Source organism: Diorhabda sublineata, chromosome 10 (assembly GCF_026230105.1).
Source record: "Diorhabda sublineata isolate icDioSubl1.1 chromosome 10, icDioSubl1.1, whole genome shotgun sequence".
In the NCBI taxonomy this organism is placed as follows: Eukaryota; Metazoa; Arthropoda; class Insecta; order Coleoptera; family Chrysomelidae; genus Diorhabda; species Diorhabda sublineata.
This window is the reverse complement of record NC_079483.1, coordinates 11172792-11199080: the sequence shown is the minus strand read 5'-3', so window position 1 is coordinate 11199080 and position 26289 is coordinate 11172792. Positions and strand designations below refer to the sequence as shown.

Sequence of the window (26289 nt, the reverse complement as noted above, 5' to 3'; positions counted from 1 at the left end):
AGAGACATGACCTAAACCTCGGAAAATTTCATTTTTCACCAAACTGCACACGTAAATCCGTTTTTGTTTATTTAAAAAAATATTTCTCTGCTTAAACTTTCTCATTTGTTGTAACAATAACAGGCGAAATGTATTGTTTTATTTCTACGTCGACAAAAGTGATAAAATATGTACGGAGGTGATATTAGAAATAATACGGACCAAAGAAACGTAAAAATAACATTTTTATATCGAATTCAGGTTTTTTACCTTTTTATTCTATAGATACCGAATTAGTAAGACCTTACGTTAATTTTTGAATACACTGTATTGGGCGGAATGAAAAGATGCGTACAAAACATTCGTGCTAATCCAAAAATATTTAAAATTTTCCATTCCCACAACGACGGTGGAAGTGAAACAATTCTAGGTAGGATGACAAAAATACAGGCTACAACCAAAAAAAATTTGCTTTCCCACAAATGAAATGAGACATGAAAATCAAATGGGGACAACAGAACTTGCGATTTTTGGTCTTGTGCCAGAATATGCAAAGGTTAATGACTCAACTAAAACGGTTTATGTAGCTTGAGAAAAATTGTCTTAGCATGAAAAGTGCTTTCCGTGATGCCGGATCGTATAGTTTTTACAACCATTTCAGTCGATTGAACTCACGTTATAAAAAAACAAAAGCGTGTTTGAAACATATGTATCATACTCTTACACTATTTTAACTTTCATATAATATAATAAAATGACGTGAAGTGGTTCTTTCAAATTCGAACAACGTCTGTTTCTGCCATCGACTTGTGAATCGGTTTTTTCTTCGACATATGAGGCCGTTTTTCTTTGATTTGTGCATTCAAACAATTCAATAACTCTAAGTAGTATTCGCTATTGAGTGTATCTCCCTTTTAGTCGATTAACAATATCCCATGTGCATGCCAAAATACAGAAGCCATAACCTTCCCAGCTGACTGTTATTCCTTTGAATGCTTTGAACGTGCATCACCGGCAGATGATGATCGTTTTGATTCCGGAGTGAAGTGATGGATCCATGTTTCATCCATTGTCACATATCGATGCAAACAATCTGATTTATTACGTGTAAACATGGCCAAACACTGCTCTGAATCATCAACAAGTTGTTGTTTTTGATCGACAGTTAGTAAACGCGGCACTTTGAAAAAAGCTTTCTCATGATCAAATGTTCATGAATACACACTGCCTTGTGATATCTTCACGGTCTTAGCTATCTCAAGCAATTTTAATTTTCGATTAGATATAACCAATTTGTGGAGTTTTTTGATGTTTTCTATAGTAACCACGTCAATTGGACGACCAGAACGTTCACCATTATCGGTGTTTGTGCGACCACGTTTAAATTCAGCAAACCTATAACAAATAGTTTTTTTATGTTATGATGAATTAACACACGAAACTGATTGTTTTGAAAATAACAAAAGTAGCTTCACTTAAATGGCTGTCACTTTTTTCTGATTAATCGAAATGTCATGAAACTCTACACATAGTCTTTTGAAAGTTGGTACTTCATAAACGTCATATGAATTTGACAATGGCAGTGCCATCTGTATGTCAGTCACGCGAATTATTGAGTAATGTAATAATATTTTATATGCGAGTAGTAGCCATCATTGTTTTGTCGTTGAATAATATACTAATACAAAAGGATTTTAGTGTTAATTCTATTAAAAAAAATTAATCTTTATTGAAACGATATTTAAAAAGTTTTTTCTGTAGATGGTGTTGATGACGCCATATCGACATCCATTAGTCTAATTGAGACAAACTCATTCACGTTTTTAAGGTGGCAATTGAGATTACATTTTTATGATAGGCTAATTGCCCTTCAATTTATGTTGTTCTTGGTGAAAATGCTTCAATTTGTCGGAACTTGCATAATTGGTTCGAACGTTTCCGTGGTAGAAATTTAGTTGTGAAACATTTGTCTCGCCTAGTCCGACTACTGAAAAATGAAAAATGTTTGTGTGAATTTAACTCCATCCTCATGCAGTAAATATTTATCAAGTTTCTAATTTATTCTAGCCGCCGCGCCGATATAGTAGACTCCACTTCTCGGGCCGTGTTTCCGAAAGGAAATCGTTAACTCTGATATTATTATCGGTCATTAACAAGTTCGCAAAATTTTAAATTCAAATGATCAGTGACAATGAGAAGGAAAATCGAGTCCAAAGATTCCATTAATGCTACCCTGGTGACATACCAGATCCATATAATACCAGTTTCTGGTCCGTTTTCGTAGTGTTGCCACTATTGTCGTTTCTACCCTAATTTGAGTTCCTTAACAACGTTTTTCCTCATACGAAATATCAATTTAAATACTTCCTAACTATAATTTTGTTAATTTATACTCTACTGTAATAAATAATCGTAAATTTTATTTACAGACTTAATGACATCAAAAATTTAGTTAGCCAATTGTACGAAGCAATGCATGTCGAAGAACATCAGATCTCCAAGGAAAAAGAACTGGTGACTCAACTGGAGACAATCAAAAAAGAATTATTACCACTAGAACAGGTAATTCTATATCATTAAAAGCAGTTTTGTATGTATTTCTAGTTATTAATAAAACATGAACCGTATTTTTTTATTTACTTTCGAAAATGAATCATCTTTCTCTATTTCTTGACGACAACTCTCTCCATATTCATCACCGACCGACTGCAGGTAAGAAGTCGAGGAAAAATTCAAGTGGATTTGAACGATCATATAAGTTTTGAGCTTTGTATGCAGACATTAAAGCGTCAACCATGGTGTTCTAATATGAGCTGTTGTGCGATCCAAGAATGGTATTTTTTTTAATTTTTTGAGAAACACGTTGAATACCATTTTCCATTACATTGTTCAAATAATAATCAATAAAACATGTCCATAATTCTTTCACTAACTAAACTCCGGAGAAATTAATTTCTTAGGGATGAAAAACAACAACAAACTATCCTTTGACAAGGATATTTAATTCATGAATAACACATGACAAATTTACCGTATTTATTGGTTAATCCTAAACATAGTGGACGACGATAGTCCGAGAAGTACCTGGCCCAACAAATAAACATGCAAAAATTTTAGAAAAATAGTGTTATTAAATAACAAAATTTTTTCTACGTCCGTAGACTTAAGAAAATTCAACAAAACTTCTATTAATTTTTATTTTGTAGTAGTAATATTAAAAGTATGACTGTAAGCATTATTAATTTGAAGTGAAGAAGAAGTTACATTACTAATTGGTACTTGAATTGACAACATTTAACGATTTCAATGGAATAATATCGTCCATAGATGCATTAGTACTTATTGGATTGTTAGAAGGATCGTGAACATTTACAATGTTGCTTGAAGTCGAACTCGCGTGGCGAGGTTTATTACGGAAATAAGAGTACTTCCATGGTCTCTTCACTAGCTTATTACCTCGATCAACTTCGCGAGTAGTGTAATGTACACTTAAGAAGCACTCATTGTGTTATTGAAATTGGATTAACAGATATTAGTGTTCACTTTTTTTGTCAGCCAGTGTATTTTTTCAGCAAAAGATATTTTAGGAAATGGTGCATAATAATAATTTCTTTATAATAATGATAATTTTTTATTAATATGCATTAATTGTTTTTTCAATTTATTTATAGTTAAAAAATGATATTGAATTAGTTGCCTATCGGAAAGGTAATTGGCTGGCGTGGGCGGGATTAGGATTGATGTCAGTCCAATTTGGTATCTTGGCCAGGTTAACCTGGTGGGAATACTCATGGGATATTATGGAACCTGTTACATACTTTGTTACCTATGGTACTGCTATGGCGTGTTATGCCTATTTTGTTCTCACTAAAGAGGTAGGTTCATTTTTAGTTCATTTATAGCAAAAAATTAGTTACTAGATTTTATTTTCATTATAAACAAAATTTGAAAAAGAAACGTTACGGCTTTTATAAAATTATATAATCAGTTTCGAAGAGGAGCTTTATGGAAAAATAGAGTAACGAGACTGGTTACGAAAAAGGGTTTTATTATAAAAATTACTCTACATTCGAATGTTCTCCTTCAATATACTCCGCTTCCCTCGCCACACACCTCTCCATACGTTTTTTCCTTTGATCGAAGCAGTGCTGGAAGTCTTCTTTGGTGAAAGCCTTTAGGAGCTCTGCCGTTTTTTGCTTTACAGCTTCCTTCGACTCAAATCGGGTCCCTTTCAAAGCAGATCTTTCTTTAATCTTTCAAGGAAATCTGAGCAGACCTGTTGACGCAAGAGCTTTTGGTCAGGAGTCAGATTTTTTGGCACTAACTTCGCACAGACTTTTGTCATGTGTAATTACTCGTTGAACCAGGGCATCTAAAACGACAGATCTGCGTCATTGGCCCCCTTCATAATGCATCATTACGGCCATCTTTAAACTTTTGACACCATTCACGCACAACACCATCACTCATGAAGTTTTTCCTATACACACGACTCGTTCCCCGATGGATTTCTGCAACACTATTGCCTTCAGAATCACACTTCGCAATTCACTCTTGGCGGGAGCATCAATAATAGCGGACATGTTTACGCGGCTGTAGCACAACGCCGACTGAAGCCTGAATGTCAATAATGGCAGAGTGTATAGTTCGAGAGCTTCGCAGTCGTCTACAGCGCATCGGAGGTTAAAAAAAATGGTCCTTGTATTTGAACCTAAACGCAAATTTTTGTAACTATTAAAACAAGGTAATTTTTTTTCTCGCTCCACCCTATTAGATACCTTCCCATTGCAAACATATGCAAAAATACTTCGGATAGATAACATGTAGTTACCAGGATCTCCCTACAAGAAATAATTTTTTTCATATTTTTCTTGATTTTTTACCACTCAATGTATATTTTTTAGGAATACATTTTACAAGATGTCAGGAACAGACAGCATTTGATGGTAATTCATAAAAAATCTAAACAAATAGGTTTAGACATTACGCAATACAACATGCTTAAACAAGAAGCTGCTAGAATAGAATACACATTGAAGAAACTAAGGAATCCCTTGAAATTGAAGTTGCCCCCTAAACAGACGTCCTCCCAATTAGCTTCAACCGGAACAGGCAATGTTACGGTAACTTTAGTCAACGATCCCACAACCCAACCCAAAGTTGTTTTAGATCCCAGTGTTAAACCTTTAGTTTCTAAAGATATAAAACCCACAGAAGATTCGAAGACTACTAATGAAGATTCATCGAAATGTGTTGTGCAAAATGAACCCAAAAAATGATGAATACCTTTGATAAGGAGGAATGTTGGTTTTTTTGCTCTCAATTCGTTATTATTATGTTATTTATTGATTTGTAGATTTAAAATTATGAAGAACAGATCTCCGTTAAGCAAAAGAAACCAATAAATATTAATTTGTATCTAATGTCTCGAGAAACATTTTTTTTATTTATTTACTAGTTCAAATTCGAGTCATTTCTCACATATAATTTTTTAGACATTGCATTTCGCCATCCCCTCAACTTTTTCCATCCATTTTTCTGTACCTGGCTAGTGACTTTTGCAAGAATCGGGAAAAAAATTATAAAACTACTCTAGTACAAAAGTGAACACTTAATATTTTCAAATATTATTTTGAAAGAATAATTGACAAATTGGAAACGTTATATATCATGCTATAAAGGGTTCAAATCGCCCAAAAGGTACTTATATTGTTCAAAGTTTGTCTTGGTTATTGCAAACATATCAAATATCAAAACAAGACTAGGAAACTTGATTGGATCACGATTCATTATTGATACTTGAAAGATCTATTGTGCTCTCTCCTTCACTAAATTTCCAAGAGCTGTCCCAAACTATTATTTTCTTCCTGATCTTTAAGCAAATGCTAGAATGTCTAAAGGCTTCAATTTAGGAAGATCCTCATGTTTTATGCAGTGTTCTTTGAATTATGAAGTCCTGAGATCGTGTAGTGTCTAGCAATTAGCAAGTATTTGGATAGATGTTGCCTTTGTATATCACTGAAGGAATTTCTTGAGGTATCCAATAGATTTTTACCATCTGTTCTGACCTTAGTTTCCTAATGTGTTTTCGCTTGTCTTAAGCGTACTGTATTGTTGCAATATTGTATCTTTGATTGATTCCACAAAACTGCTCTGGTTCCCAGTTTATTCAGGTATCCAACAAATTCTTCTAAACTCTTCTGACCTTAGTTTCCTATTAGTGTTTTCACTTGTCTTAACCCTACAGCGTTGTTGCAATATTGTATCTTTGATGATTACAAAAAACTGCTTTGGTCCTCAAATTCTTGAGGTATCCAATGAACTATTCCAAACTCTTCTGATCTTAGTTTCCTATTAGTGTTTTTTCTTGTCTTAACCGTACTGTGTTGCCATATTGTATCTTTGACGATTCCACAAAACTGCTCTGGTCCCTTGGGATGTTTGTGCTCCTTTCTGTGTTAGTTTATCAACTATCCCCTTTTTTTCGACTCCAGTACCCAAAATAGGGCAACTTTGTGACTAGAAAATTTCTTATAATAAAGTTTTTTAATGTGATTCATACAAGACAAACAATGTTTTTCATTACAGAATGAATATACTATACATCCCAAGCGAGATTAAGCCATACCAGCGAATTTCCTACATATTTTATTTTTACTGCTACACTAGCACTCAATGTTAGACGCACGTTCGCTAACTAAGTTATCGTCTTCATAGAGAGAGCTTGGTTATCGAAACGCGCGTCATACAATTAAATTCTGATTGTTGGTGAAGTGGTAACAGTGAATATAAGTTGGAATATTAACAACGCTTACTCTCAACTTAGTATACGTTTTATTTTGCTCAGTGAAATATTTTTTTTAATTAGTTTCTCAAGAAACCTTCGACTTGTTCTTATAGCATTGTAATGTATAATTTACCCTCATTTTGCGACCCCAATTGCTTTTTTTTGTGTTTCATTTTGGGACTTTCTGCAAGTATCGAGTCTTTTTGCTAAATCCAATACTTATACAGAACACGTCCAACTCTAGAAAAAATTGTCAAATAAAGAATATGGAAAACACAATTTTAGTAATCTAATAACAATAAAGAAATAAAATATAGCTCAATGCAGGTCAAAATTTCCGAATACTACTTAATTTATACAGAGGTCGGTATAAGTCAGGCATCAAATTTGCATTAAAAGAAAAACAAATACAGCGTCAAAATTAATTTATTGAAAGAAATTACGAAATAGATTCAAAAAAAGGGTTCAAATTGATGCCCATCTTAATCAATGGATTTAAGGTAATGTTTTTTAATGGAAAAGCAGTTCTGGCGAAGCATATCAAGCTGTCTACGAAGAGTTTCAAATTCTTCTTCAATTATAATTCGGAGGTTGGGAAGGATGAGTGGTTCTCTTGCAAAAACGCGTTTCTAGAAAATGTCCAATAGGAAGAAATCACAGGATGTCAGGTCACGTGACCGTGAGCCAGATCTCTTTTCGTGCAAAACGCGGCGCGTCGGCAACAGAGCCTGTTTTCAAGAATTTCTGGTACGTCGTCTTTCAAACTGTTGAACGATTCGGTAGCGGCGAATTATGAAAACGCGTCTACTCGAAAAGCATCTGTTATCATAATAAAGGCACTACTGTCTGAAGCACGAACATGCTTCGTTTTAATTTTTTCGACATCTTTGATAAACTTATGAGCGTTACCTAACTCATGCCGACCTCTGTGTATGTTGCCACGAACTATCGAAACTGCAATTATATGTACACTGCATTAAATTGAACTTTATCTTAACGTCATAGAAACGCAGGAAATAATCAAAATGATAGGAACTAACGAAGTGGCTACTGTTACTTTGTCGTGTATGTAAATATATTATACGAACTTCATTATACTGCAAACATAATTTATTACATATAAAATTGTTTTTTAAACATTTGATCCCCCTACTCCCCACAATTTTCACTAAATTGTTGTTATCGAGATCGGTAATTTTTTTCAACTTTTTTATTTGAGGTTTTAATAATGCAATCAAATACTTGTTATACAGATTCATTGACTGGCCCCGGGTTCCGAGATTCTATCATTTTTATGCCTTACGGCGCTCAACCAAATAGATTTATATGAAAAAATTAAAAAAAAATATTTTGTCCGATTTGTTGAACCCCTCTAGATAATCGGCAGATTATTAGTATAGGACATAAAAATGAATCTTAATCTAACGAGCTGGAGTATTTCAAAATAGCGAATTCTTTTGCACATTATAATAATGGCCGCGAGTTCGCATTACACTTCTGTGGTAATGATTAATGAATGAGGTTCACTTAATACCCCATTAGAAAATCTGACGCGCTCAATCCTTTTTTTTTATTCCAACCCTTATCTACGACCACCCGCATCATGCAAACGATCAGATTAACTTATCATCTGAACTTTGCAACCCAATGGGTATCTGACGCTTAATTAAATCCCCATTAGCATCGTGGTCCCCTAATAAGTATATATATTAGAAATAGTACACTTTAGTGTAATTGCCATAGTCCTGCAACATCACGTTCATAAACTAATAAACTTAACATTTATAAAAATTAATATTTTTTAACGTAAATCATAAAAGTTTGGTTATGAACGTTTACAATTGGTGAAGTCAAGATACAAATTAATTTGATCGACTATATTTAAATATGTATGTATTCATTCAGTTGTAAGAAAATTTCTATGCTGAATTTTTCCACTTTTTCAAATTAATCGCTATAAATCCAGATGAATTTCGTGATTTAGCCACCAGGTAACTTGTTGAAACATTTTTTTTAGTGTAGATACCACTTCGATATTGTAAAATTTATACATTTTAACGGAGATCACGTTCAGATGATTGTTAGATTTTATAGACACAAATATGTTCTTGAAAGCTCAAACATTAGTATAATGTAATGTTATAAAAAATCCCGGTATATACAAATAGTTATTTATCATAAGGATCATCATATTATTATTTTTATAAATTGTTTGTTAATTGAAATTGAAAAAACAAAAAATTAATCGACCAAATTTTAAAGCTATATAGTTGTTGTATATACCCGGAGTTAATTTTTTCACGTCATGGAGGATGTAATCGTTATTTATACAAGAAATATCTCTATTAAATTAGTTTAGTTTAAAATATTTAAGGCTTTTTAAAGTTTCCTAACGTGCTTGACTGTAAAGTAGTTTTGACTAAAATTATATTTTTTTTAATTAAATGTAGGCTATTCTACAGAATCAGTTGTTTTTCATGTAACGAAACTGAAATTTATAATGAACATGGTGTGTCCTACCATCACACCAACATTCACGTTTACACAACCTGTCCGTACTTAGTGATTTGCCCTCGTAGTTTATTTAAATGTAGTCCACTTTTGGTTGCCTAATAATCAGTGATTTTTCAAGAGGTATAGGATTTGATTTTGAAAAAAACACAAAATATTTGAAATGTTCATTGGAATCGATAGAACGATCAGTATAATTTAATGTTTGAAGATGATTTCATGCAAATGTTGGCCGGGGTTCCGCTTTAAATAGCCCCATGCTCAAGGTCCAATTTTGGCACAATCTCTCCAACATATCGGCCGGTATTTCACGAATAAATACTTCAATATTGGCTTCCAGTGCGTCTATCGTCTCTAGTTTATCCCTGTAGACATTAGCCTCAACATGGCCCCACAAGAAATAGTCCAAAAGCGTTAAATCGCACGATCGAGGCGGCCATATGAAGGGTCTCAAACGTAAGATGAACTGTTCACTGAAGGCGGGTCTCAATTTGGCCATTGTTTCGCGTGCTGTGTGGCATGTGGCACCGTCTTGTTGAACCACATGCAAGGCATGTTCAATTTTCCTATTTAAAAATAAGGTCATCGTCGCATTTGAAGAAGTACGGCCCGATGATGCCACCGGCGTATAACCCACACCAAACAGTGACTTTTTCGGGATGTATTGGTAGCTCTTGCAATGCTTCTGACTGGTCTTCACTCCATGATGCGGCAATTTTGCTTGTTGACTTATCCATTCAACCAGAAATGAACTTCGTCACTGAACAAAATTTTTTGATAAAATAGTTTATCTCCCTCCAACTTTTCCATCGTCCATTCACCAAATGTTAGACGTTATGGGAGATTGTATGGCTTCAATTCTTGCACCAGTCATATCTTATAAGGTTTAACACCCAAATCATTTCGCAAAATTTTCCATGCAGTGGAGTAACTTCGCTTCGAACGGCGGCGAATGGACATTTCAAGATCATGGCGGATACAGCCGCAATATTTTCTTCGGCCCTCATTGTACGTTTGCCTGTTACTGGTTTAATGCCTAATAGTATAAACTGGGTTCGATATTTAGTCACAAGCTTTCGAACAGTTCCCTCAGTTGACCGACCAAATTGCTTATAAATTGGAAAAGTGCGCAATGCACTCTCTTAACCGAACATGAATTTTCATAAGCCGATTCATGATTAAATTATTGACCAAACTGAACAAGTTTGACAATGACACAAGACACGATTCACGCGTGATTTGTCAAAAACAGTGTTGCCAAAAAGATACCGGTAAAAAAGTCACTCTTTAGTAGGCAAAGTATGATTGCAATGCTACTCATGAATCTCTGAAGACACTCGCGAGATGGCAGGAGGGAAGAATGCATCGAGATCGAACACGCATGTGAAGCGACATTGTTTTTTTTTCTTGATACATAACCTTATTTTTTTGTTATATACAAATCACGTTCAATTAAATAAAGTATTTTTAATTTTCTCGAACAAAATAAAGGGCGAATTACTACAACCTGTTTCGTTCTTTGAGCTGTATACGAACCAGATTCCCCCAGAGAGTTCAAAATACCTAACCGTGTTATTGTGAGTGTTGATGTGTAGTAGTGTTCAGTATGAATATCACCATTAACAAATTTCAATCAGATTTCACTATTAATTAACAATTCAGATTTTTAATTGACTGTTTAAAAGGTCTCGGTATATGCATACAATGTCATTTCTATCAGAATATATGACAAAAACAAAAGTTAATTGCGTTTTGTATTCAATAGAGAAAAATAAAAGACAAACATTATCTCGTTATATGACATGAAATAACTCTGTATAAGGTGATTCTAAATTCATGCGACAAATTCCAATTGATTGCCTGTATATTGTTATGGGTCTTTTCTATAACAAAATTTCCTTAGACTACTTTGGATATATCACCTCTAAAAGCTATTTCGGATGAAATTCAGTTTTATTTTTATTTTTAAGCGAAGATTCACTTCTTCCATTCTTAACACATAATTCATTAGTCAATGAAAATATCATGATTTTGAAAGTATTTTCTTTTCCTTCAATTATTGATTCTAGAAAAAACCTGAGATTAAGAAATTTTTTTAAATAAACTGACATTTTAAGTAATTTCCTTATTTAATACCATTAAATAAAAAAAATTGATAACAAATATGCAGAGGGTTTTTATTTTTACCACCTCATAAATATAATTTAATAAAAAACGGTGGTTACATCTTCTTAATTACAATATTTACTTTACTCACCACATCCTAGGGCTTGTAATACATATTCGGGCTAACCAATGATGGTTGACCACATTCTTTGTATTAAAATATTAAAACTACTTTGGAATGAACTATTTATTAAATAATAAAATAATTACTTAAATTCGACGAATGACAGACTATTAAAGACTTGAGTCTGTTTACAGACCGCTTTCAAATACTTATATCCAGTTGTACAAATAATTATATGTATGGCCGTTAGAGTCACATAAATATATAATAAAGTACGTAATTTGATACGTAAATTGAACTTCAAGTATCTAAAGAACACTTGGAATCAATTAACTATGATGTGGGTCCCTATTAGGATCGTATACCATAAATGAATAGAATAATCTTCAAGTTGGGTAGCTAAATTTATGATTTTTCATAGTCACATTAATATAAGACAAATTTGGTAATCCGAGAGGCACAAGGTAAAATAAACAACGTTTTGTACCACCCAACCATATGATTAACAGATCCTAATGGTTTCCATCAGGTGAGTCAATGGACATAAACAAAACAGAGCTGATATCTCCGAAGAGGATGATCCAAGGAAATTTTGTATAAGATCATTATTTCATAAGGGTAATCTCTTGAATTTGGAAACACCTCATCAATTATTCTGGAGGATTCTTCTATTAGTGATAACTGCCATAAACTAGTGTTTGTACTTTTGGTGTATTTACCTACATATTATACATCATTTTACTCTAGACTAATTTGAGACAAATCTGTGACACTCAAATAGTTTTGTAAGAAAATTTCAAATAACTAATGTTCATTTATTTATTTCCCTACCTATGTGAAATTAAAATGGTTTAATAAATAAACCAAACCGTTTGACTACTGCAACTGTTGTTAAAAAATAATTTGGTTTAAAATGTATACAATAGTTTATGGTCGCCTTTATTGCTGATAATTTTCAAGAATTGTACATAAGTACGATTTTGTAGAATAGTCTTATAAGTAAACAAAAAATATTTAGTGTAGTGTCATCAATATTGTTGAAAACTTATTCACATTTTCGAAATGATTAGAATTTAATTCTATGGAAAAATGTTTGTAGGGTAAATTATAACACAAAATCCGTCCTCTACATAACATAAAATTAATAAGTAAGAGGATTATAAAATCGGAAGTTATTTGTTAATATTCTTATAAAAATTTTAGTACACAATATTGTTTTACCATTAAACTGAAGTAGATAGTAGTTAGATGTTCAATTGTATTGTATAACATCAGTAAGATTGCCAATCGGTTAATTCATTTGTATTTTTTTTTCATATAAAGTATATTCTCTACAAAGACAGTTATATACAAGACTAAAACTAATAGTTGTAATGAAGTTCAGAGCATTAGCCCACAACTGAAAGCTCTTCACAACCAGGGCCAGTGATCCTCTCATAAGAGAGCGATCACCAAAGGGAGTGGTTTGATTGGTAGCGATATGGATTCTCATGTACCACTCCGCTCGTAAATTTATAACACGCGAGACTACTTACGATAACACCGGTATATTAGCATATTTTGTCAAAATAGTTTTTTGTTCTGTACTTGTACTTTCAATTAAATGCAAAGAATTATTTTCCAGTCTAAAACCATTTTTTAATAGACGCAGTATAAGCTTGGGGGAATTTTATTAATGCATCGATTATTTCAGCATATATGAGGTGCCTAGAATAAAAATCCGCAAATACATCTCAAGAAATTTTCGATAAAGTGGGAAAACAGTGTAACAAACAGACCAATTATAGGAAATTATTAATTTTTTTTACGAAAAAATCAATAATTGTTACTTTATAACGGAGACAAAGTGTGATCTAGATCCCCAAAATAGTTTATGACTTGTAGATTCTTACTTTAATTGACAGATGCTTATTTCGCTAAATGATCTCTCTTCGAAAAACCGATTGTGTAATTTCCCTTTTCACTTGGTCGATTTTATAGTTGCCACTACTTGTGTTAGGATTCTGCTACTGGTAATGTTGACTCCGAGGTAATTGAAGCACATAACCTGGTTATTTATACCACCAATTTGCAATGCTTTTGTGGCTTTTTTTAAATAGTACTTCATTCACCACCATGATTCAGCCAGGCAAAAGTTTAGAGTCACATGATTTATTAATTTTTGATGAAAATGCTGATTCAGATATACCATTATTTTCTTGATGAGGATTAAACATATCTTACCCTTCACATCTAATAATACAGTACACTTAAACTCTCTTCTGCAATATTTCTATGTAATTATCGACGATAATTTTAAGTACTAAATCACTAACATCCTTGGAGCAGTTACATAGTTGAGAAATTGGCAAAAGGTCTAACGTCAAACCGACTATGCATGATTCTATATTCCTTTGGCTGCTTTTAATGACTCAAAAATAATGAGTAACTTTTACAATGCTTTTATGATTCGAAAATGGTTTAGAATAGATGAATTAGGGCGAAAGGTCATGAATGTACTTTGCTAACACTTTGACCTATTGTGTACCCCAGACTGTCCACCAGTCATTTAGCAATAACTTTGCTAAGTGTGTTACCTGCCTGGTGGCTAAGCGGCTTACCTCTTCTGGCTTTAAAAAACTCGAATGTAAGTACCGTAGTGTTTATGGATTGCCTCGCACTCGCAAAGGATGTATTCGGCGGTTTTCTTTGGTTCTTTACGGAAGCAACATAAGCTATCGGGAGTTTCTCCGATGTTCTTCAGATGATAATTCACCGGACAGTATCTCATACTACTAACTCTCCTTAGCTCATCAATGTTCAATGAAACGGCCTTTTGAGACCAATTAGTGGAATAGAAAAGAATTGTTTTCGACTATTTCAGACTTGGGGTCTCATTCCATATTTCTGATTTCTACTAGTTTTCTCACTTTTTTATGACTTATACCAGATGGCTTCTTGGGAAACCTATGGAAGCTTGTGGTCATATGAGAGGAATTGTGTAATCCAGTAAGAGTAACTTTATTGTTTGCTCATATTCAGTTCAAAGAATCTAAGCAGTTCTATACTAACTCTGATTCAATTTTATAAGAGTTTAGGCTTGTAGGGCTGCTCTGCTGATAGGATGAATATCTTTGCATTGCAGCAGGTACGTTTTGAGCAAAGAGCATATGTTTCCACCTGGTACTAAGAATGTTCTGAGCCCCTTGAAATAGCGAACTTGGTTCCTGTGTCTTCTACTTGTCCATTTTACATCAGTGTAGAATAGCCTCTGCATTTTTTCCATTGCTGTCTACTTATTATAATTTTATAGTTTTTGGTAAAGCACATTTTGGTAGACATGGTCTCCGTGATCATTAGAAATGATTTCTATTCTTTTCAAGACAACGATATCGATTAATAATTCCCAATAGAAACGGACAATAATGTTTCTATTCTCTTGAGAATGCATGAATTGATAAAAATTGTATTTTCAATTAAGTTTTGAAGAAAGTGAATCGAAAATCCTCACAGGTTGATATTAGTTCTAATAGATGTTGGGGTAGGAGTAGAAATCCATGAAACGATCTGAGCTAATATCTAATTTATGTGATCTTTTGTATAACTGTCTACGATTGGTTCAATCTTTAAGCCTCCAACAAACACATTCATGTTGTCAGTATAAAAGATCAGCATCAGCATTTTTGTTGATGCTGATATTCACAACAACTCTAATTCGAATTTATTTTTGAAAAATAAGTATAATTCAGTTGATATACAATTGAATATACATGGCACAGTTTAAAACGAATGGGTACATACCACTGGTAATACAAAATAAATGTTTGTATCCCGTTTGCACATTTTTTGAATCTATGTACATACGGTTTCAAATGTAACTATGAAGAATTGGGATTTATCATTATTCAAGAATCTCTTATTTGTAAGGTGTTTGTATAGATTTTAATACTTCGGAATGTTCTTTTACTTGTAGGATGTTGAATTTTTACCACTTTTGTAATGGCTGAATCTGTCTTTAACGAAAGCTATAAGAAAACAAAATTTTTATTTACTTCTCTCAATCTGTCTCAAATACTTATGTTATAAACAGATTTAGTTTATATCTCTCTGATTAATGAAACAGATTTGTTTAAAATGAAATTTCAAAGCAATAAAAATCATTGAAAAGAAACGAAAATATACCAATAATGAAATAGTGATTTGATACAATAGATTGGTACCAGTCACCCAGAAGGTACTAAATAAGGTGGATACTTTGAATAAACATTTTGAGAAAACTTCTCAATTGGATAGAATTGAACAAGGTACGATTCATCGAGGTTATAAGCCTCTTAGATGTTATGTGGCTTCAAAAAAAAACATATGTTGAATAATTCTACCATTAACATTTATTATTTCAATATAACAACATACTCAAATGTGAAAAAAATATTCAAAACATCTGAGGCTGGTAGTTGAAAGTAAATATGGCTTGGTTACTGACTACTTGTATACTTATAAGAACCACATAGCATCCATGCTGTGTCACCTTCTATACAAAATAGACTCTTAACTTTTTGTTGCTGTGCTGATGACATCTATGGTATCAAACCAAGATCCATAGATTAAGAATTTCTCCTCGTAAATATGTGCCGTCCAAGATGTGTATGTATTGGAAGTAAAAAGTTTTTGGAGGTACTTCCGATTAAATATTCATCACAGCTCACTACGAATTTGAGTTCTTTTAGCAGTTCAGTAGCTCCAAGCTTGGTGATGTCCTCGACAATTTCATTTCCCTGAGCCCCCTATGTCTAAAGATCCAGAGCTTCTCTACCGTCTTTTGGCAATTACATTAAGTACCTAGTAACATTCCAGAATCAGCTTTGAATCGGTGGTTATGTTTTGAAGAGCAGAAGTAGCGATGCACTTTCTGCGCAGATGTGTACACTAATGTGGCTATTATCTTGTACAGCATACAGAGACCTCTGTATGCTGTCGATTCGGGCTACAAAACAGAGGCGTACCTTCCTAGGAGAAAAACTAATTTTTATGAAAGTTGGATACTTTCCTCACCTATACTTCTTTAGATATGTAGATGAACATAAAGACATAGAAGCTTAGGCAAGAGTTGTATCATTCTCACATGTTACATAGGTTGAACAAGATATTGAATATAAGGAGGAATATTTTTGTTTCTACTCGGAGAAATGGATACTGTGATTTAATCAGTGTTATATATACAACATCAATAAGTGTCATTTTAATTTTTGAACTTTCGTGTCATTATTTTCAAACACATAATTTTTGGTGCTTATACAATGTAAGAGAGGCGAATCTATTTCGTCTCTTTTTCAAAGCTTTAATTATAGTACTAACGCACTTTTAAGCACATGTAAAATTTAAGCACACAGCTGTGATTTTGATTGTGAGATATACAAAACCTTTTTTCTTACGAGCTTGAAATAGAATTACGAAATCTAGATTTACAATCATGTATTGAAAAAAAACTACAATCCTTTATCCTATTTCATTATTCAAATGTATTTAAATTGTAATAATTGATAATAGTTTGTAATAAACTACATTTGCAGATTGAGACAATATATTTTATACACTTATCAATTTTGTTTTGAAATAGTTTATCTTTGTCATGACTACGTTCATAGTTGTGGGCGGTCGGGAGCCGTTGAGCACATAGGCCCGTCGTGCCACACTTAACGTTACCAAAGGCCGTTGTCTCTTGAGAAGCCGGCAGCTCTCTTAAGTCGGAGGGGACAAATAATTTTTTTTACTAAATAGTTTCGTTCGAAATTCATATTTTTATAAATTATTATCAAAATTTTATCCTCAACCCAGCTTTTAAGGTACTCAATTATGAGTTTTTATTATTATTCTACTTAATCTCAGTCAGTTATCGTTTATTCGGTCAAAAAATAGGTTTGTCGATCGTTTTATTCTTAATAATTAATTTTTCAATTCTCTAGCACTTTTACTTATGATTTTCATGTAATTTCATTTACTAAATCTGAATTTTGAGTTTATTTGGCTTATACGCTTTCGAAAGTCTGTGTCAATAGCAGAAAATCCCTGAAAATTACTAGAAATTGAAGTTGTTATGATGAAAATTTTTTTTAAATCTAAACAAAATGTTTTTTTCATGTTATATGTTCTATGCAGTATAAATATAACCAAAGTTCATTTTTTTTCTAGACAAAAATGCCGAACAAAATTCGAATAAACCGCGTATTCTTGTATAAGCGCTCATGCGTAGAAATGATAATTGGAACATGATTTATGCTAGAGAATTGAAAAATTAATTATTAAGAATAAAACGATCGAACAAACGTATTTTTTGACCGAACAAACTATAACTGACTGAGTAGAATAATAAAAAAAACTCAATTGATTACCTTAAGAATTGAAGTTTTGATAATTTATAAAAAAATGAATTTCGAACAAACATTAAATTTGATCGAAGAATCAAGAACAAACATCAAATTTGATCGAACAATCAAGAAAAAACGATTTAGTAAAAAGAAAGTAATAAAAAATTATTTGTCCCGGCCAACTTAAGAGAGCTGAAGCCGACCAGCCGCTTGGGCTGAACCCTTTCATGTCATTAGGCAAATTGTGAGGTTAGGTTAGGCTATGTAAAGGGCTCATACACCAACCGCACTCTGATTCGTCCGTAATGCCCATGGTCTGGAGATGGCAGTGTCTGGTCACTAGTCGGATTTCGCGCCAGTTTAGTTGGAGCAGTTGTTTGGTGGGAGAAGCACGGGATCTATCTAATCTTCGCCAGACGCCTCCATACATCTCTGCCATGCCCGCCACACCAAGTATGAGTCCGCTCCATAGTTGCCTACACGAGCTGGATCTTGCAACCATCACAAACCAGATGCAGTAGGACATGCACTAGCATAGACTACACATTTTCAGCCGTTATAGCTTTTATGACAGTCTTCTGTCTTAGCAGATTGAGATTGCTGTGTTCCTGTGGCGCTGATTTAGTATCGTTGCATTGAAATTTATAACTAGCAAGCCATTACAGTGAGAAAACAAATACTTGTTGATTTCCATCTAAATAACATTACTTACAACTGCATTATTGAAGCTGGAGGCTATTTTTAGAAGTTTAAATGTCATGGGGATGTGATTGTGGTTGCCAACAAGCTATAAAAAATATAGCATACTTCTAACAAATATAGTATTTATCGGAGAAATAGTCTAAGATATATTTCTTGATTATTTAGTATTTTAAAAACTATATTTTGTTGTACTCGCATTTTTAACAATATTTGTCTAAAATAAAAGTGTCATATGTTCAATTTCATTTAATTTTAGGATTAATATAAATTAAAAGCTCATTGGTTATTAAAGACATACTTTAGTTTCTTTCTTCTCGCCATTTTGAATTTATAAATGAAAATATCCTTTATGTGAATGATGTAGGGGTGGGAATAAAGAGCAGGAATGAAATTAAAATAAATTGGGTAAATTATTTTCAGTACTTTTTAAAGCTGCTATTTTTGCTCTATAATTTTTATCCCTACTCTGTAGGGAAGACTATAGTCCTTTCCAACATTTTTTAGAAATTTTCGTACAGAAAAATTTTTAATAATTATTGCAAAAATTTCAATGGGTTATTTTAATTTGTATCTATTCATGTATCAAATTCTTAAATAAAATTTTAAAAAAAGTTATGTGATAGGAGTGGGTAACACATTTTGCGTTCCAAGCTATATGTGGTTATGTACCTTTGAACAACCCTTTTGTACCTAGAAACGGACAGTGAAAAATAACAGCTTTAACCCTCCGTTGCTCGCGCGGCGTCTACAAGACTACAGGGAACCTTCTCTTTCTGGTACCGGTTGAAAGCAATTCATATTTTTTAAGATGACTTCTATTTGTTTTATTACATTTCAATAAATAAAAAGTTCAATTTAAAATTTTTAGTAGAGGTTCTGATTTATATTTTTATTAATAAATAATTACACCTTCAAGTTACTCAAAAATACTGTGGATTATTTCAATGCGAACAAAGTTAAAATTTGAATTAATCTTTTTCAATCTACTGCTTTTGAGTGCCAACTGTTACCAAGAGTGTAACTTCTGCTTTGTCTACACCATGCCTTGAGAGAAACGACGTGAAATATTGGAGGACAACACAAAAGAGTGCCTTAAAAAAATAGCAGAATTAGAATTAAAAAAAGTGAAAAAACTTTATTCTGGGTTAGAAATGCTTGGAAATAAGTCATGGGAGCAAGGCTAAGGGTCAAGGATGGTAAAGAGGTAGCACAATAATGAAAATAAGAAAAATACTTTATCTCACTATTTATACAAATATACTAACAAAACAATATATACAAAACGTAAAACTAAACGAACTCCCGCTTGCCGAATCTCTAAGAGCAGCGTAGCTCTACTGAGATATAGGCATCAGAAATTTGCACGCTTCGTTTCTCCTAGAAAAATGAACTTCTCCACGATCTATTATATCTAGCCTATATTCACGTACTATAAAACAATGTAAAAGGTAGGGGGATGTAAATATGTTGGTTTTTCATAAAACGTGTACTATGTATATCGGAGAGGATTAAGTTAATTTCATGCTATTAGGATATTAACCCCTTCAAGCCCATGTTGCCACATGTGCCAACAAGCTCAAATTGATCTATATCCCAGATTGTAACTTGTGGCAACAAATGATATATTTAAACTAAACGTTGGAATAATATCATAGTTGAATAGTATACCCTGGAATGGGATACTTAAATTTAATCCCCCCCCCCACCTAAGTATTTGGCTGATTCAAGGTCAAACGCATGTATAGTCCGCATCCATATTTTTGGCGGTTGCAGTGTAAAATGTTATTTGCAACGGTGCAGTGCTGCAGTATTAGATAGTTTTTTGTGCGTTTTACGTGTAACGATGTCCGACGTGAGTGATGATGAACCATTTGAGGATTCGGGATCCGAATATTTACCTAGTGGTCCTGATACAGATAGCGAAAGCGACGACAGTCTATGTTGACCTTTTCTATGTATATTTTTTAATTTTATTTTTTATCTAATATTGTTTTAGGATAAAAGAGCTACAACAGTGTCTTTTTCTGGTGATTATGAAGACTTTCACCTCGCAATCGAACTACAGAACATGTAATTGGACGAATGAACGTGCAGGAAGGTACCTCATAGAGATTGGTAATCAAAAAGTCTACGGTATAATTTGGAAGGATGTCACAGTTCCGGAGATGTATAATTTTCTTTCGGTGAATTTATATATGGGTCTAGTACGATATCCGAATATGCGAGACTATTGGAACAAAACCTTTTTGTTTTCTGGCCCAAATAATGAGCAGAAACAGGTTTTTCGCTATTCTAAAATTTTTAAGATTTAGCAATCCTCAAGCTTTCACACCAGGGAAACCCATGCCCGTTTGGTTATGTTTTTGCTTGGGCCAAAGAAAATTGTATGAACCTTGTTGATCCTGGGGAAACTGTAGCAATAGACGAGTGTTTGGTATAATACAAAGGGCGACTACATTTTAAACAATTTCTTAAATCAAAACGAGCACGCTTTGGAATTAATATGTTTTGCCTTTGTCCTAGCCATCCTGATTTGTGGGGATACACATATCATTTTGCCATGTATTTTGGAAAGGACGTATATAATGTTGAGGATATCCACGGATCAGAACATCTGTCACTGTCTGAAAGAATCGTGGTTTATTTGTTCAAGCAACTGTTAGATCAAGGTCGAGAAATAATTATCGACATTTAGTACGTGTCTCTGAGACTACCAGAGTTTCTGCTTGCAAAAAAACTTACGTAATTGGATCATACGGGTCAATCGGGGAGTTCCTAAAGAACAAACCGAAATAAGTCTCAACAAATACCAAACTTGTTTTGTACGAAAAAAATGATGTTTTGATTATTAGATATAGAGACAAAAGAGATGTTTACCTGTGGTCCACCAAGCTCACAGCAGGATTTGTTGAATAAAATCGTTACCAGGCATCAGTGTCTACTAATCTACTACTTCAAAAACCATCTGCCATTGAACACTATAATAGCAATATGGGAGAGGTAGATGCAGTGGACCAAGACATCGAACCGTATAACTGCAGAGCAGAACAACAGAAGAAAAGAGCTTACACAGCTAATATGTGTGGTATTTGCCCTAACGCACCAATTTATTTATGTTCAGAGGCACATTGTGATGAATACCATAGTTTGATAGACTCCGTTTTTTGTTTTGCACGCCACTGTGTTTTGGTTTGCAATTTTTTCCATAGTGTTCAGAAAAATCTATTTAGTGTTCAAATTACTTATATGCTGGTACCCTTTATCTATCATTTATTTTTTACACACAAGATATGTCAAAAGAATAAATCATATTTTAATTCCATTTGCTGCGCCACTGGTTTTTTATAAATCTCTATTCTGTACATTAGGAACAAATGTTGGATTTTCTATTTCAACATCATTTCATTCAGAAGAATATAACTAGGATCAAAAGAATGTAATATCATATTTTATATTCACCTTCTACGCCACTGCTTATTTTGTATGATTTATTTTTATGTTATTTTGATTGTATATCATTTATAAAAATATAAAAAATTTTACATAGTCAGTTTGTTTTTTTTTTCACTAATTTAGGCCACCATAGTAACGCCACTGGATAAATCACTAAATTCACTTTTAAGATAACTAGAAATACTTTCCTAATATACCGCCACCATAATCAGTGGATTACAAAAAAAAATTGAAAAAAGCCATTTTTCACGTCATCTGGGATATAGGGAGCTTGAAGGGGCTAAGAAGGTATTAAAAGAAAGGTAACTTGGAATTTCCGAGGTCGAAGGATTATTATTTTTTCAAGAAGTTGTTCTGGGAAACGTTCGAAGTGTATATGTACTATGTATTTTTACTTGTGAGGACATCTTGCCTATACAAGGATAAATTATAGGAGGGTAGTTAGCTAGTTAACTAAGTTTCAAAATCGTTGAAAATAAAGGGTAACATATTGGCCTTAAGTCTCCGAGTGAAACCAAGACTCAACTAGATAGAGGTTGCCCACACTAATCTAACTTACTGCTCTCAGCAGCATTTGTGGAAGACTTATTTCATCCTTGTCATGGCTTCATCTATATATCAGGATTGATGTTGAAACTTTTTGGATCATTGTTTATTTTTGGAAAGAGGCAGAAGTTGCATGGTACTAAATTTGGTGAGTGAGCCATATATTGATAGAGAGGAAGGTTTCGCTATTTGCTGTTTGTCCATTTTTAAGTTTCTTTCATCAAATATCAGTTCACAAACGCTCGTTTCCACTGTAAATGGATGCTGAATGAGAATTAGAAATTTTCAAATAATCACCTGATAATAGTAAGAGCTCAAATTATCTCAGAATTTTCCCTTCATCGTATTGAACAATATTTTTAGGATAACTAATGAGAAATAATAGTCGGATCACATTTCCCAACCTAGATAAGAGTTAAATGCTAAACTTAGGTTCTGTTACATCAAAAGTCATTTTTAAAGTTTGTTATTACAATACCAAAAAACTTTAATTTGTTATTAGATTAAATTTTAAAAAAAGTACCTGTTTAACTAAAACTGCCTTTGGTGAACTTTTCAATGAAAATATGAAAAACTGGTAAGTTCTATGGCTCAATACGTCTGTTTCTGTCCCTGAAATTTATTTCCTTTATCCACATATCTATAATGATACATATTCTGAATACTGCCAAATGCATTTTGCTTTCAAGTCTAGGATTCTTCCATTTGGTTTCTCCAGGTATTACTTGGTCATTGTGTTATCCTCACACTATTTTTGTAGGTTTCCTTCTCATGCCTAATTTAGTCGCTATGCTTTTATATACCTTATTATATTTTCTCCTCCGAGTTCTTCTATTTCTTCATTTTTCTCCAATATTCTCTCTTCTATCTCCTGTAATATTTGGTACGAATATAGTTCTCAGTATTTTTCTCTCGATTATCTTCAGGACTTTCCAGCTAGGTATATAGAAGAATACCTTTTTGATAATGGTTTCCTGTGATGTAAAGAATTTTGAACTGTTTCTCGAGCATAATTATGAGCCTGGAAAAAAATGTAGTCACTGCAAATGCTCTCACTTGATGCTCGTACTTACTCTGTTTGACTTTTTTTCTGAAAAATCCATCAATAATTTCCTTTATTGGGTCAAAATAATCAGCCATCAGTGAGTTTCTTATTTTTTAGCAAACATACAATTGTCTTAAGGGAATTTATTACTTTCTTCTGTCTCCAAATAATTTTATGAAGTTTTCGAATTTGTTTGGTTCTTAAAGCATCTCTCTTTACCAAATCCATGATTTTCCTTTCTAAATGTTTTTGACGTGGAGTATCATCTGTACATGGATTTATAACAAGATCTGGTTCTGTCTTGATTGATGGCCCTGGTAGAGGCTCATCTTGGTATTCAGATGACTCAATAGATGTAAGTTGAACTGGATTAAATGTCCTTACCTGTATAAAATTAAATACATATGAATCAGCATTACCTAATTTGATATTTATTTATTCATTTTAACGGAATTGGACTATTTTGAAAATTGAAAGGAGATCATAGCAACAATCGACAAGAAAGTTTTTAAAAACTCACTTTTCCAGCTCAGTAGTAACTAAACTTGCTGAGAACCAGAAGAACATACTGGAAGAAGAAAAAAAATTTCCTAGCAGGAGAAACAAAATTCTGACACAAAAAATATTTTTAATAAACAGTATCAAATGAGCTATGAGAGCTTCAAGTCCTACAAATCACCAGACAGGGATTTTTCCAGCCATACTTCGAAGTAATGAAGGAATATCTTCAGAAGCTGTTTAAAGCTAGCCTGAATCTAAGCTATATATTCAAAATATAGTAATAGACAAAAGTAGTGTTCATACCAAAAGCAGACAGAAGATCAATCAAAGCCTTATCGCCTCACCTCTTCTTCCTTAAAAACCACAGAAAAAGCCTTAAACCAATACTTAAAAAGTAAGGCACTCCCAAGAAAGCCACTTCACACCAAACAATTTGTTTATCAAAAAAGAAAGTGTCCTACATTGCCTATTTGGAAACACAGAAAACATAGGAACGATAACACTTTCACTGTTACTACAGTAGAGTCTTATCGCCCCTACTATGGTCATTGGTAGTGGACAAAATCCTCAATAGACTTAGCAGCACTGGATTTACAGTTCTACATGAGGATGATCTAGTTTTGGTAGTAAGGGCATGCATGAAAGCATAATCTCTGCCCAGATGCAAACGACCCTAAACACAACTAAAAACGGAAAACAACAATAGTAACATTTACAAGAAGGACAGCAAATTTAAGAGTATCTATCATTAATGGAACTAAATTAATAGTTTCCAATAAAGCAAAATATCTAGGAGTCACCATGGACACTTACTTGGAACAATCATCTAGATAAAGTAACCTCAACATCCACTGCAGCTTTATGGATTTGACACAAGCTTGTTGACAAGACTTGAGGACTCATATGGAATACTGGCTATACCAAACAGTCATTGAACTCATGATCACATACACAGTGCTTATTTGGTAGTTGAAAATTGAACAAACAACAGCTCAGAAAAAACTGAACAAGATTTAAAGACTGGTCTATCTGAGTATTAGAGGGGCAATCTCAATATTAATTTACTCTTTATTTGTATACCCATGACACAACAATTACTTCACTTCACTTGAATAACATTGTGAGAAGACTTATGGATATTAAATATTTGAGAAGGTACATAATGATGAATTTTATTGAATAATTTCAATAATATATTGATAAACATACAGTCTAATATATACAATAAGGAAAGACAACATTAATTAAGTAAAAATTATTTAAATCCATTCCTATTTCAATTAATCAATTAATTCTCTTTCATGTAATTTTATACCTTTTTCAATAAATTAATCAAGATTTTTGTGTAATTTTAAAAATTATGTTTTAGATTGATGTAGATACGATATAATTATAAAAATGTACGTTTATTGTAAGATAATACTTACATATTTCAAACGGTCAACTTTAATTGTAGGAAGAGCATTTGGATGCAATCTAACTTTTAGCATTGAAGTTCGATCGAAGCATTCATTGGTGAAATGTTGAGAACATAAAACACTAGTTCTTGTAGGCGTCCAATTTGGTTTGTTAACAAAATTTTTCCACAATTTATTTTTCTCACTATCTTTAGGAAAACTAAAAACATTTAAACTCACTATTTTTTCGATTATGTTACACTTATATCTTAGCAATTATGAAATTTTTATTTTGCGATTTATATATTTAAAATTAATAGTGGCTAAGTGAATAAAAAAAGCCTACCTGTGAAAAGTAATTCCTAAAGATTTATTTTTAGGAGTGTTAGAGCAACTGCAATCAACACAACTAACCATTATGTTTATAATGTAATTACTATTGTTTCAACACATAAACACTAATTGATGCTAAGGATACTTATGTGGAATAAATAAATAACAAAATCACTTCACAACAAATCTTTTTAAAAAGATTATAAAATTACACGTGCATTCTAACCAATACAACTACCAAAATAAAATGAACCAGTATTGGATATTTAAGATGGCTACTTCCGTCTTGCTTTCTGTCCAAATATATAGATGGCAGCTTTCTTGACTATAAATTCAATTCTTGAATTTTAAGGTTTAGTACAGGCAAATTAGGCTATTTTGAGCTAAAACTTTAAATTGAAATTGCCGATTTTGATTTTCTAGATTCTGGGTGGTTTTGGTATACTGAATAAGTCTAAACT

The 26289-nt window shown here is 32.9% G+C and overlaps 2 protein-coding genes across 6 annotated transcripts in view; one reads left to right on the top strand and one right to left on the bottom strand.

Annotated features, from left to right (window-relative positions):
* The window catches only part of LOC130449959 (calcium uniporter protein, mitochondrial), a 180215-nt gene extending 161286 nt beyond the window's left edge, over nt 1–18929 (top strand). For both annotated transcript variants that reach the window (XM_056788082.1, XM_056788081.1), the window contains 3 exons: nt 2409–2541; nt 3651–3854; nt 4884–18929. In XM_056788082.1, coding sequence (XP_056644060.1) covers nt 2409–2541; nt 3651–3854; nt 4884–5258 — 712 coding nt within the window. In that variant the 3' untranslated portion in view covers nt 5259–18929. The remainder of the gene's footprint in view (nt 1–2408; nt 2542–3650; nt 3855–4883) is intronic.
* On the bottom strand, nt 675–26116 carry LOC130449960 (THAP domain-containing protein 2-like). Of its 4 annotated transcripts, none has more exons than XR_008910516.1 (5): nt 25842–26107; nt 25526–25715; nt 23626–23981; nt 23076–23573; nt 675–1374 (listed from the first exon to the last, which is right to left on the bottom strand). XR_008910516.1 is itself a non-coding variant. In XM_056788083.1 (3 exons), exons 1-3 carry the CDS (start codon nt 25910–25912, stop codon nt 23685–23687), a joined length of 558 nt encoding a protein of 185 aa, XP_056644061.1. In that variant the 5' UTR covers nt 25913–26116; the 3' UTR covers nt 19408–23684. The 4 variants fall into 4 exon arrangements, 1 of the variants encoding a protein (XP_056644061.1); XR_008910515.1 differs by lacking the exon at nt 675–1374 and adding an exon at nt 19408–19644; XR_008910514.1 differs by lacking the exon at nt 675–1374 and adding an exon at nt 19408–19644 and having other exon boundaries at nt 23076–23981; nt 25842–26111.
* Between the last annotated feature and the right edge of the window lie 173 nt (nt 26117–26289).